Genomic DNA, 12,724 nt, shown 5'->3' on the forward strand with positions numbered 1-12,724 from the left:
CACAGATCCATGTGCCTCAGACCCTGGGCCCATCCAGCAAGGGCTATCAGCATTGTTCTCTCTCATGCAAGCCACAGAAACAGACCCTTCGGGACAAAACTGCCCCCTTGTCCCAGCCCTGGGACACTGCCGTCATGAAGCTCTACTAACCCCCTCTGGGGGTGGGGAACTTACGGGGCCCGGTCATGGGTGAGGCCGTTCTGCCGCTGAGGGTTGATTGGTGGAAGGACAGGTTTGCTGTTGATCTCAAGTCCTCTCCTCAGGGTCTCCCGGATCTGCTCTGTGTCTGCAACAACACCACTAAGTTGCCTGGTGGCCCTTTGGGCTCCCAGTATCCTCCAACCCTGCCCTTAGAACCTGGTTCAGCAGATGTGCTGGGGAAAGGCTCCCAAGAAGGCCTCCTGAGCCTGCTCTAGGCATCAGCTGTGAGATGGAGTGAGTATAACATGAGGACACAGGGCGTGTAAGGTACCATGTTCTCAAGAAACTTTTGGTCTTCTTGTAGAAGACAAGGGGTGGCCTCTGGACTTCGGAAGGGCACTCTCTAAGAAAGGGCTCTTCTCCCTGTCCTTTCCCTTCCTGTATCACATCCCCAGCTTTAATATTAACATAGCTCTAGATAGTGACTGCCAAAGCCTTTGCCATTGCCCAAGACCAGCCAGGGATTCTAACCACTGAGATGGATGTAAGGACTGCAAGTGGCCTGTCATGAATGGGCAGGTGTCTCTTACTCTGTTTCTGGGTTCTGGGTGGTCAGCTGGTATCTAGCCCTGCCCTCCTTCTCTGTGAGCTGGATCAGTGGGATGCTGAGGTCATTTCCCCACCTTGGCCCAGGATACCCTACCTCTCCACAGGTGTGGCAAGGGCCAGGAGATGAGAGAGGAGTCCCTTGGTGGGATTATTTCTTTGCAAGGTGCTTTGCTGGTCTTTGGGTGAAACCTACTAGCCTAGTTCCCTGTTTGAGATTTTGGTCTAAGATTTACTTCTGCAAACTGCAAACACATACAAAAAAGCAAATTAACACTCGTTGCTCAAAAGGTGGGCTGAGTGGATGATGGAGGTGATTATTAACTTTTCTAACTGTTCGACTTTAGTAGCATGGATTACTTTTATAATTAAAAAAATCCAATAATGGTGAAATTTGGACAAGACTATGAATCCCTCCTTAAATTACCTCTTTTGTCAAAAGCAACTAAATGATTCCAATGACTACAGACATTCTCTCAGAACCTTCCATGGGCTCGGCACACCATTAGAACAAGTGGGAAGGAAAGAGGTCAGATATTTGTGCCAGGGGTTTAAGTTGTCCTTTATGGAAAGAAAAACCTTTTCGAAGTGCTATCACATATGTAGGTATTTTATTCAGGGCTGTAGGCATCATATTCTTTAAAGAATAAGAAAAGATAGAGGAATAGAGAAAGGAAGTAGAAAGAGAAGCTGTAAATATAAATCGAAGTAAACAGCTGCTTTTCTTTTGGAGTTAGTTATAGATGCCCTTTGTTAAAAACCACAATTGTTTCTACAGCCAAGACCAACACGGTGCGCTTCCAACAAGAGAGCCATATCCTCCTCCTCCAAGGCCCCACCTGGAATGTGGCAAGTATAGGGTCCCCTGTCTATGGCTGCTTACACTGCATCTGCAGGACGGTGGGGCAGGGAAGTTTGCAAGCTGGCCTCACACTCAGGCCTTTCTTCTCTAAGGCCTGGGAAGGCCTGAGGTCAGAGTGATCCTCGTGTCTGGCATGGCTTTCAGGCCAGAGCTGGGCCCTGTGTCAATTCTATGAGTGGCCAATGCTCATTCTCTTGTTCTTGGGTGGACTGTGGCCTTTCCCTGTAACTGTCCTATGGCTTCCACTTACCTCCATGACCTCAGATTGCAAAGGGTAAATCTAAAACACAACAGTCACCGCTGGTGGTGCATTTGAAATACACACAGGAAACACAGGAGAAATGGGCCAATAAAGCTCCCTTAATTCCGCTCTCCTGGAAGACTTCTCAAGCTGTTTAAATCCTGCCAGGATAGAAACTATTGAATGGGCTGTTTATGTTAGAGATCCACCTTATAGAGCTTGAAAACCAGGTTTGGGGAAAGAGAAGGAGAAAGGACAGGTGACGGTTCCCACCTTTGCCAGAGAGCCGCCGGGGCTGTGTGCCAATGCAAATGCTCCGGCTGTCCTCGTCATCCTCAGGGGGCTGGCTCAGGTCATCCCAGGCACACTTGGCACTGACGCCGCTTAGATTGGAGCCGTCCGTCTCAATGCCTTTGTCAACTCTCTCCTGCTTGGAAAGAACCAAAGAGCCAGAGTTCCTTCAGCGAACCGGTGGCCTAAGGTCACCACCATCTTTCCATCTTGTCCTTTGTAGGTGCTGAACATGGGACAAGTGCTAGAAGAGCAGGATCTCTGATCTTGTTCTGCCCTGGTTATAATGCATGACAGTCTCTGCCAGCCACTGGGCTCCTTCAGGGTGTCCAGGGACCAGGCGACGAATGAAAGGAAGAATGAAAATCCCAGGGAAGCTTCTCCTCTATCATCAACCCTCACACCTGTTTTGGAGCCACAACTCCATGCATCTGACACTGGCCTGCGCTGCTGACGTGGCAGAACCAGCAACTACTTTCCTGAGGAAAGGCAAAGTCCTTCAAAACCCCAGGATGAACCGGCCAGTTGCTGCCACAGAGGATGGGGGGAAGCCTAACACGGGTGGGAGAGGCCAGACCAACTTCTCCCCGCCTCCATGCCTGCAGTTTCTTCTTGTGACAGCAGGGGGTGTGGTCACACAATGAAGCGCCACCAGAGCAGAAGGGCAGGGCTGCCTACATTGCTAACTTGTTTGGCAAAGGACACTGGATGAAGTTTCTTTTACATTTCTTAGAATAAAATGGTGGCCTAGAGGGCAGTGACCATCTGAAGACCCCACCAGAGGCCCTGCCTTCGTGTAGACCTCGGCACTGTTGAGTCCAAACACTCTCCAAATGACCTCACCCAATGGCCTCAAGGAAAATTGTACCCAAATATCCCTGGGATTTCTGGTAAAACATAGTTCTGTGATGCTGAGCTTTAGATTAAAGATTATCTGGAAGGCTCTAGCAACCTAGTTCATAAACAGCCATGTGGGCCAAATAAAGGTCCTGAGTGAGCTCCTTAATAAGAGTGTTCGCACCTCCCTGTCTGCCTGCCCTTCTCTACAGGCCGCCACAGGCACTAAATTGGCCTGTTGGTCAGCCAGGGGTCCTTTCTAGGGAAGCACAAGGTAAATCCACATAAGGTCCTTATTTCTTGAGACCAGGCCCTGCCCTGGATGCCTCCTTCCCATCAATCATACTCTCCTCCTTTCCAGTGCTACCATTAGCCTGGGTAAAGAGGGGATTCTGAGCAGTGACAGGGAGAGGCTGATGACAGGGGGAAGCTCTGTGCTCCAGGCAGAAGCATGTGAGCCCTAGTTTGCTCAAGGTATACCTGAGCTTTTCTCTCTCCACTGGTCACCCTGAGGCCTCCTCACTGAAACAAAGAGCTGAGGATGCCTCTTGGCTCAATTAGCTGAATAAAAAAGTAAAGAGTTAAGACCCAGAGAAGTTAAGGGACTTGCTTAGGCACACAGCTAGCTAGTGGTAGAGCCTGGAGAAAAGGAACAGGAGCTAGCTCTAAAATGAACCACCTGCAAGCAGGCTCTAGACTAGCACAAATGAACACAAAAGAGTCCCCACTTGGTGTACAGAGTCACCAGGAAAGAAAGCTGGATTTTCTCACTAATACCTGCTTGCTCTTGGTCCTGCTGGCTGGTCTTAGGAGAGCCTTAAGACTGGGAAGAGAACTTTTCTTGGCATGTAGAGAAAGGACAGGCTGCTTACCCTACTAGTTTAAAGGACCAGGTTTTTTCTTAGTACCTAATGACTTGGCACTTAATGACTGGGGCCAAACAACAGTCCGGTGTCCCATGATTGATCCCAGAGTGGCTAGAGAACAAGGGGCTTAGGGAAACAGACTCTTGATGGTTCCTGGATCTTGTATAAGCAGAAGCTACAAGGAAACCAAATTTAAAGCAGAGAAAACAGAGGATCCTGGCAGCAGTTTGAACACTTCGTGTTAAAGGCACTAGGAAAACAGAGGAGCATCATTTGTGAATGAGTAGTGTTTCTGCCCCAAAACTCACAGGCCTGCAGTAAAGAACCCAGAGACTGCTGGCTATGTGTCTAGCTGCTACCTCTCCCCTGCCACCTCTCTTCCGTCCTAGAGGATGTGTAACTCCTGGAAGCTGCCTGTGGCCTACCAGATTTTTTACGGAGACATAAAAGGTTCAGCGATGACAATAACCTGCAATTGGTGGGGGAAAGGAGAAGGAGGCAGACACAGGCCGGGCACATTATTAGCTGTCTGCCGCTCCTGCTTCACAAGGAGCCCATAAGAAAGGAAGTTATGCTCTATATGGCTTTCGAAATTCACCTGCAGTGAAAAGAGTGCTTCTCCTACGAAACCAAAGACAACACTGAAATTCTATATCACTGGGCCACAGTGAGCGGGCAATCGCAGGCCTGTACGTATAAAGACTTCCTTTACACAGCAAGGAATGCCAACCTACCCAGGGAAGGAGCTTAGTGTATGACTGCCTAAGATATAAATATACCTAAAAAGGGGATGAGATCACTAGACCAATCAGGGCACCCCCTTTGCACCTGGGCTGTCGGGTCAAGATCATCTACTCTGTTACCGGGTGGTAGTGACAGCAGTGGGGTGGCTCCCTGAAAGAAAGTCTGCATTCTTATGAGAAGGGGGAAGTGGAGGGTGAATATTGGGCAAGCAATAGCAACTATATTGATTTTCCTTAGTTGCTGGTGATCTTATTTTTTTAAGTCAGGTTTATTGATCTATGACTTGCATACAATAAAATTATCCCCTTTAAATGCAAAAACACATGTGTCTGAGACTAGTTTTCTTAGCCTGAAATTTCTGCTCCCTTATGTGCTCTATAGAATTCAGGGGGCAAGTTCTAAACCATGCCATACTTCTACTCACTCACAAATAAAGCTCCTCCGTTTTCCCAGGATGAAAGCCAATGGTATTTGGAAGAGGCCTAGGCACAGTGTGCTAGAAAGGTTTTCCTCACTTAAGACATACTTGCAGGTGTGGATCAATCTCAAATATGGTCTCTCCCCTCCGCATGTCAGTTATCAGCCAGGGGCCACCAGCGCTGTGGACAAAGAAAGGGAACAGGATGGTAATTGAGGGTCTGGGCTGGGCCTCTAGCCTGCCCAGTTTGCTGCCCCAAGGCCAGAACACAGGGGAGTGGTTAGTGGTGGGCCATCAGGGAGTGAGTTGCCAGGAAATCCTTCTGTGAAAAACCAGTGCCTAAACGGCAATGTAAGGGAAACCCAAGTGTGGGGGAGGGAGGGACTGCCACCCCCAGGCCTGGAAAGCCAGGCACCCACCTCATAGGGAGGGGTTTACTCACACAGGCACCGTCCGCAGCAGCTCCAGGATGCCCTGCCCATTCCACTGCTGGGCTGCATGGAGCTCCTCAGTGCAGACACCAACAATCTGAGATCCAGGAACAAGATTCCATTATGCGTTAATGGCCATTCCTCCTACCCATCCAGAAGGTCAGCCACATAGGCTGTCAGTGTCACCTTAAGTAGCGGGACCACAGGTAGGATCTGTGTGTGCTCAGGAGCTGGGCATCCAAAATGGGGAGGTTCCTTTAGGAGGGAACAGTTGCCTGGCCAGGATTATGGATGGGTCCATACATGGGGCATTGAGGCCTGATTCTTGCCCTGCTGTGATAGGTCAGGTGTCCGAAGACACAAAGTTTAGCCTTAAACTGTGGAGGAGAAAATCAGAGCCCTGCCAACTCAGGATGGGTTCCCAGCCCATGACTTTTAGAAGCAGTGAAGGTCCAGGGAGACATTCATACCCAGTCTGGGATCATGGGAAATGTAAACAGAGGTGATTCTAAGAACTTCCAAGCTCAGAACTATGATCAAAGGGCCCCAGCAGCTGGCAGAGAAGCTCCCTTCTTTATCAGGGGCTGAGCCTTTGAGTAAATCTCAAGGGAAGTAACTAAACTTCACACAGACCTCATGATCACAAGGAAGCCCTGTGCAGCTGGGGTGGATGCACATCCCTTTTGGGTAGTGGCAAGTCCAGCCCAAAGCTGCCTTCCTGCTGGGAGCTCCTGTGCCTGTGGATGCCTGGGTCTCAATTAGTTCACAGAAATACCCTCCCTGTTATCCCCCTCAGCTACAACTATTCTCTCCTATCCAAATGGCCCCTTCCCCTTCCTCCTTCTCCCATCTCAGCAGAGTAGATCAGACCATTGGAATTGAGCTGACAAACCATCAGAGGGAACAGAAAATGGGAGAAAATAGAAAATTTCCTGTTGCATTCACTTCTCTACCCAAGCCCTCCTGTCTTCCCAGTATCTTTCTCCCAGGAAGGCTCAAGCCCATGTCCAACCTGTGCCTCACCTGAAGGAAGGTAACTACCCCAAAGGGTGTCTGTACAGGTTGCATCTGCGGGTCCTCTGTGAGAAGCATGTGCTGAATCCTTGACTCACTGTTATCCAAAGGGCTGTGCCAAGACACGTGGTCCCCACTGCAGAAGGTGTTCTCTGTGGGAGAGACAGGAGGATCCTCAGTGTTTGAGGCCCTTCGTCCAGGCCTGGAACCCAACCTGAGGTCCGAGAAGCCCAGGCTGGGAAGCTCCACGGCCTTCCAAGGTAGTAGACCCTGTGAAGGAGGGGAAGCATTCATGTGGATGGGAACAAAGAGTGACTATTTTCCCCTAATCACACACTCCTGCTGGTCCATTCTGCCAGCTTTCAATAGAAAAGAAAAGGCTGCTAGTGTGCATGCTCACTTGGCCTAGCAAGTCCAAAGCCTTCCAACATCTGCTCCACCTCCCCAGCACCTTCACTTATTCAGGGTGTAGGGGAACAGCCATGATTTGATCTACCAAGAAAGAATAAAATGATTTACTGCGGGGCCGCCTGACCAGAAGTCCACAAGGAGACTAGAGGGCAGTGAAAGACTTTCACCTTGGAAAAATAGGCCAGGATTTCTGTGCCGCTGAAACAGTGTGCGAAAGGGAATATCTAACCTTGGAGGGCCTTGGATATCTCAGCAGTCTCTCCCAGGTAGACGGATTTAGGGAACAGCTCCTCAATGAGAAACACTGCAGGCTTGGAGTATATGGAGGTTTGAACTGTGCTGCACACCCCTTGGCAGAGACGTACAGCCTGGAGGGGCAGCTATTTCCATGGGAACACAGATGCTGTGCCTTGGCTGTCCAAGAGAAACACGTGCAGTCTTCAACTACCTCAACTTTTATCCAGGTGTCCTTCCAAGGGTACTCTGATTTAACAGCCTGTATGCGTCTAAAAGTTCTATTCTTTTTCTTCTAAAACATATAGCAACAAACTACTTTGCACATTTCACTTAATTATGTATCCTGGAATCATCTCACATCAGCACATAGAAAGCCACCTCATTTCTGAAATGACTGTATGATAGTCCACTGTGGTATATCACATATGATCTGGGAATATCAACAGCTAAGGCCTCTTCACTTTTTATCACTATTCGAGGCAAGGCAAAACACACACACACGCACACACACTCAGCCTGAAGGTTCCCAGGGAGGCCTGAGAGAGCTTCTACTCTTGCCTGTCTTGGTCAGAATACTAACTTCCTCCTGTGTCAGGTGAAGTTATGCACCACTTTTTCCGTCCAAGAGACAGTCTCAGATTATCGTTCCTGACCTCAAAAGCATTCATTCAGGAGGGAGAAGAAAGACTTCCTCCTCTAAGAGACACGGAATAATAAAGGGCAAAGAGGGCATGGCTCTAAGCAGAGCCAGCTAGAAACCCCGATATTTGCAAACTCCTGCTGGACTCACTCTTCCCAGATTCCCTCTCCTTTTACAGGTGTGTGTCTATAAGCAGCCTGTATTATCTACAAGTTAGAAACAATGCAACAAGTAAAAAAATTGAATTAGTATTTCAAACCTTCCTCTACAATAAAAAGTCCAAGCCCAGATGGCTTCACTGGTAAATTCTACCAAACATCTAGAGAAAAATTAATACCAATGTTTCACAAACTTTTCCAAAAAAAAGAAAAGAGGTAAAATTTCCCAATTAATTCTATGAAGCCAGTATTACCCTGATACCAAAACCAGGCAAAGGCACTATAAGCAAAGAAAGTCACAGACCAATATCCTTGATGCATACAGACACAAAATTCCCCAACAAAATACAGGCAAACTGAACATAGCTACATATAAAAAGGATCATATATAATGTCCAAGTGGGATTTAACCCAGAAATGCAAGGTTGGTGTAACATAAGAAAATCAATATAATATACTATATCAGAATAAGGGTAAATAAGCAAACAAAAAACCCCCACATGATCATCTCAGTAGGCACAGAAAAAGCATTTGGTGATATCCAATACTCTTTCATGATAAAAACACTCAAACTAGGAACTGATAGGAACTTGCCCAATCTGTTTAAGGGCATCTGCATAAAACCTACAGCTAACATCATATTTGATGGTGAAACACTGAATTATTTCCCTCTAAGATCAGAAATAAGACAGAGATACTCACTTTCACTGCTTCTACTCAACAGTGTAGAAGTTCTAATCAGGGCAACTCGGCAAAGAAAAGAAATAAAATCTGGGTAGACTGAAAAGGAACTAAAACTATTTGTATTGGTAGAGGACTATGATTTTATCTATGATTTTATCTATAGAAAACCTTACGAAATCCACTAAAAAACTATTGAGATAAACAAGTTCAGCAAGGTTGCAGGGTATAAGAGCAATGTACAAAAAATCACTTGTATTTTTATACACTAGCAATGAACAATCTGAAAATAAAATTAAGAAAACTTCCATTTATAGCAGAATAAAAAAGATTATAAAGCTTAGGAATACATGTAACAAAAGAAATGTAAACTTATACTCTGAAAACTATAACACATTGCTGAAAGAAATGAGAGAAGACCTGTATAAATGGAAAGATATCCAATGTTCATGGATCAGAAGACTACTGTTAAGACGGCAATATTTCCCAAACTGATCTACAGATCCAATGCAATCCCTACCAAAATGCCAGATGCCTTTTTTTTTGCAGAAATTCACAAGGTAATTCTAAAATTCATATGAAAATGCAAGGAACTCAAAAAACCCCAAACAATCTTTAAATAAATGAACAAAGGTAAAAGACTTAATCTTCCCAATTTAAAAACTACTGTTATCAAGGCAGTGTGGCACTGGCATAAGGACGGACATATGATCAATGTAACAGAATTTAGAGCCCAGAAATAAACCCTCACATTTACGGCCAATTACTTTTCGACAAGTGCACCAAGATAATTCAATTTAAGAAAAAATAGTCTTTTTAGCAAATGGTGCTAGAACAAGTGGATATCCATTTACAAAAGAATCAAGTTGGAACTCTTCCTTATACCATAAACAAAAATTAATTTGAAATGAATCATAGGCCTAACTGTAACTGCTAAAATTATAAAACTCTTAGAAGAAACAAAGGAGTAAATCTGACCCTAGATTACACGATGTTTTCTAGATAGAAGACCAAAAGTACAAGCAATAAAAGACATATAAATTTGACTCCATTAAAATTAAAATCTTCTGGGGGTTGCTCCATAGTGTAGTGGTTAACATGACTGCTTTACATGCACCAGGTGCACACTGCGAGCATGTGAGAGGAGACACCCCACCTTCGGAGATCCACTTCTTAAGGGCAAATGGCAACATCCATAGGTCAGGGGTAGAAGTGGAGGTGGGGAGGAATTAGTGAGGGGAAAAGAATTAAAATCTTTTGTGCTGCAAACAGTACTATCAGGAAAATGGAATTGAGATGGCTATTATAAACAAATAAAAACAACCCAGAAAATAAAAGTATTGGTGAGAATGTGAAAAAATTGGAACCCTTGTGCACTGTTGGTGGGAATGTAAAATGTACAGCCACTGTGGAAAATAATATAGTGATTTCTCAAAAAGTGAAACACAAGATCTAGCAATTCTTCTGAGTGTATACCTCAAAGAATTGAAAACAGACTCAAACACATATTTGTACACCCATGTTCATAGCAGTTATTATTCACAATAGCTAAAAAAGGGAAGCAACCCAAGTGTCCATCAATGGATGAACGGATAAACAAAATGTGGTATTTGTTTTTCAGCCTTAAAAAGGAAGGACATTCTGAAACATGCCACAAAATCAATGAACCTTGAAGACATTATGCTATGAGAAATAAACTAGTCACAAAAAAACAAATATTGTGTAATTCCTCTTATATGTGGTACATAGAGTAGTCAAATTCATTGAGACAGAAAATAGAACGGTGGTTGCCAGGGGCTGAGGAAAGAGGGGAATGGGGAGTTAGAGTTTAATGGGTATAGAGTTTCAGTTTAAGAAGATGTAAAAAGTTCTGGAGATGGATGGTGGTGATGGTTGCACAACAGTGTGAATGTACTTAATGCCGCAGAATTGTACACTTAAAATTATTAAAAAAGAAAATAAAAAGGCAAATCTCAAAACGGGAGAAAACATCTGCAAATTATATATCTGATAAGTATACAGACTATATAAAGTATATTGTATCCAGAATATATAAAGAGCCTTACAGCTCAATAATAAAAAGTTATACAATTTTTAAATGGGCAAAGGATTTTAATAAATATTCCTCCAAAGTATATAAATAGCCAATAAGTACATTAAAAGATGTTCAACATGATTACTCATTAAGGAAAACCACAATGAGATGCCATCACTTCACACCTATTAGGATAACTAAAATAAAAAAGGACAATAACAAGTATTGGGTAGGATCAGGAGAAACTGGGAACCCTCATACATTGCTGGTGGCAATGTAAAATAGTAGAGCTGCTTTAGAAAAGAGTTTGGTGATTACACAAAATAATATGACCCAATAATTCCACTCCTAGGAATATACTCAAGAGAAATGAAAACATGTCCACACAGACTTGCACAGGAATGTTCATAGCAACATTATTCACAATAGTCCGAAGGTAGAAACAACCCAAATGTCCGTCAACTAATGAATAGATAAATAAACTGTGGTGTATCCACACAATGGAATGTTATTTGGCAATAAAAATGAATGAAGTACTGATACATGCTACAACATGAACCTTAAAAACATCATGCTACCTGAAATAAGCCAGTCACAAAAGGCCATATGTGATTCCATTTATATGGAAGGTCCAGAACAGGCAAATCTATGTAGACAGGTAGATTAGTAGTTGCCTAGGGCTGGGATGGTTAGGGGAGAACGGGGAGTGACTGGTATTGGAATTTGGGATGAAAATGTTCTAGGGATCATTGTGGTGATGGCTTCACAACTGTAAATTACACAGTATGTGAATTACATCTCAGTACAGATGAATGAAAGAGAGAGAGAAAGGGAGAGAGGGAAGGAGGGAGAAAAGGAAGGAAAGAAGGAAGGAAGGAAGGAAGGAAGGAAGGAAGGAAGGAAGGAAGTGGGAGGGAGGGAGGGAGGAGGGAGGAGGGAGGGAGGAGGGAGGAGGAGGGGAAAGAAGGAAAGAAAAGAAAGTGGGGAGAGAGGGAGAAAAGGAAGGAAAGAAGAGAAAGAAAAGAGCAAGCAAGCAGGTAAAAAGGGGAAATTTGGGGGAGGCAAATTGAGTAAAGCAAGGCCAAGGCCCTGGATTCCTTGTTACCACCTCCTCAGGGTAAAAGCCTAGTCTGGGAGAAGCCTGTCTCATAATGCCCAAACATCACAGCATTTTATAGGTCTATATGATCTAAACGATCACCTAGTCCAACATTTTCATTGTCTACAAATGAGGAAAGGAGCCTCGAGACTCCCCAAGGTCATGGGGCAAGTCAGTGATGATGGGCACAGTGCAACATTTCCCAAACTTCTGAGTCATCCATAACACCTGTCTGGATTTTTAACAAATCTATGTACCACCTGTACCATTATCTACCTGTGTTTTTCTCCCTAAAATTGACTCGCTTTTTAAAAACCTAAACAAACACTTTTAAAGGAAACTTCAATTCACTAAATAAGGAAAATAAAGGGAAAACCAGTGTTGCTTACCATAAAGTAGAAGATAATTTGATAACTTCAAAATAAATGAAAAAAATGTTTTTAATTTCTAATAGATACTGTTGCTTATCTAACGTTGTTAAAGTTGAAATGAATAAGGGTTAAAGAGCTGTTAGAGGTTCAGAGTCATATCGATCTGATGAAATCAGCAGGACTGAGGAGGGTACAGAGTCCTCACTATTCATGTTATTGAATACCTTGTCCAGTTACCATCTAAATCTCCTGTTGGATTTGGCGAACCCTGGCATTGTGGTTAACTCTGCAGCTGGGAAGGCCCTGCTCCTTATCTGCCCCTGCTCCTTACGAGCTGTGACCCCGAGTCTGTTTCCTTATCTGTAAGCAGGAAACAGTGTGCCTACTCAGTGCTGTCCACTGCTGCATGTTACTATTCCTGCACTGGAATATAGAACAGCTACTCCCACCCAGGTCCCAGTCTCTATCAGAAAACAGGAGCGGTCACAGAGCCTGTAGCTAACAGAAAGTGCCAGTAGGTGGCACTATCACTCCTGATTTAAGAAAGAACTGGGCCAGTTCCCCCGTCCCCCGCCTACTCCCCCCCCCCCGCCCCGCCCGCAGCCCCCAGTGCCCAGGTCTAGCTGATGTCTGGTCTGTAG

The 12,724-nt window shown here is 44.8% G+C and overlaps 1 protein-coding gene across 6 annotated transcripts in view; it reads right to left on the reverse strand.

The window, feature by feature from the left end:
- Positions 1-12,724, reverse strand: part of SUFU (SUFU negative regulator of hedgehog signaling) — a 93,031-nt gene that overhangs the window by 29,099 nt on the left and 51,208 nt on the right. For 5 of the 6 annotated variants that reach the window (XR_005654684.1, XM_039871349.1, XM_039871352.1 and 2 more), the window contains exons 4-8: positions 6,461-6,603; positions 5,449-5,534; positions 5,115-5,187; positions 2,124-2,280; positions 175-286 (exon numbers count right to left, since the gene is read on the reverse strand). Coding sequence is in view for 5 of the 6 variants with exons in the window: in XM_039871349.1 (XP_039727283.1) it covers positions 175-286; positions 2,124-2,280; positions 5,115-5,187; positions 5,449-5,534; positions 6,461-6,603 (571 nt within the window). In the remaining variant the exon portion in view is untranslated. The remainder of the gene's footprint in view (positions 1-174; positions 287-2,123; positions 2,281-5,114; positions 5,188-5,448; positions 5,535-6,460; positions 6,604-12,724) is intronic. The other variant, XM_039871350.1, reaches the window with a different exon arrangement.

The sequence above is a fragment of the Pteropus medius genome, unplaced genomic scaffold, assembly GCF_902729225.1.
Source record: "Pteropus medius unplaced genomic scaffold, Ma_sr-lr_union100, whole genome shotgun sequence".
In the NCBI taxonomy this organism is placed as follows: Eukaryota; Metazoa; Chordata; class Mammalia; order Chiroptera; family Pteropodidae; genus Pteropus; species Pteropus medius.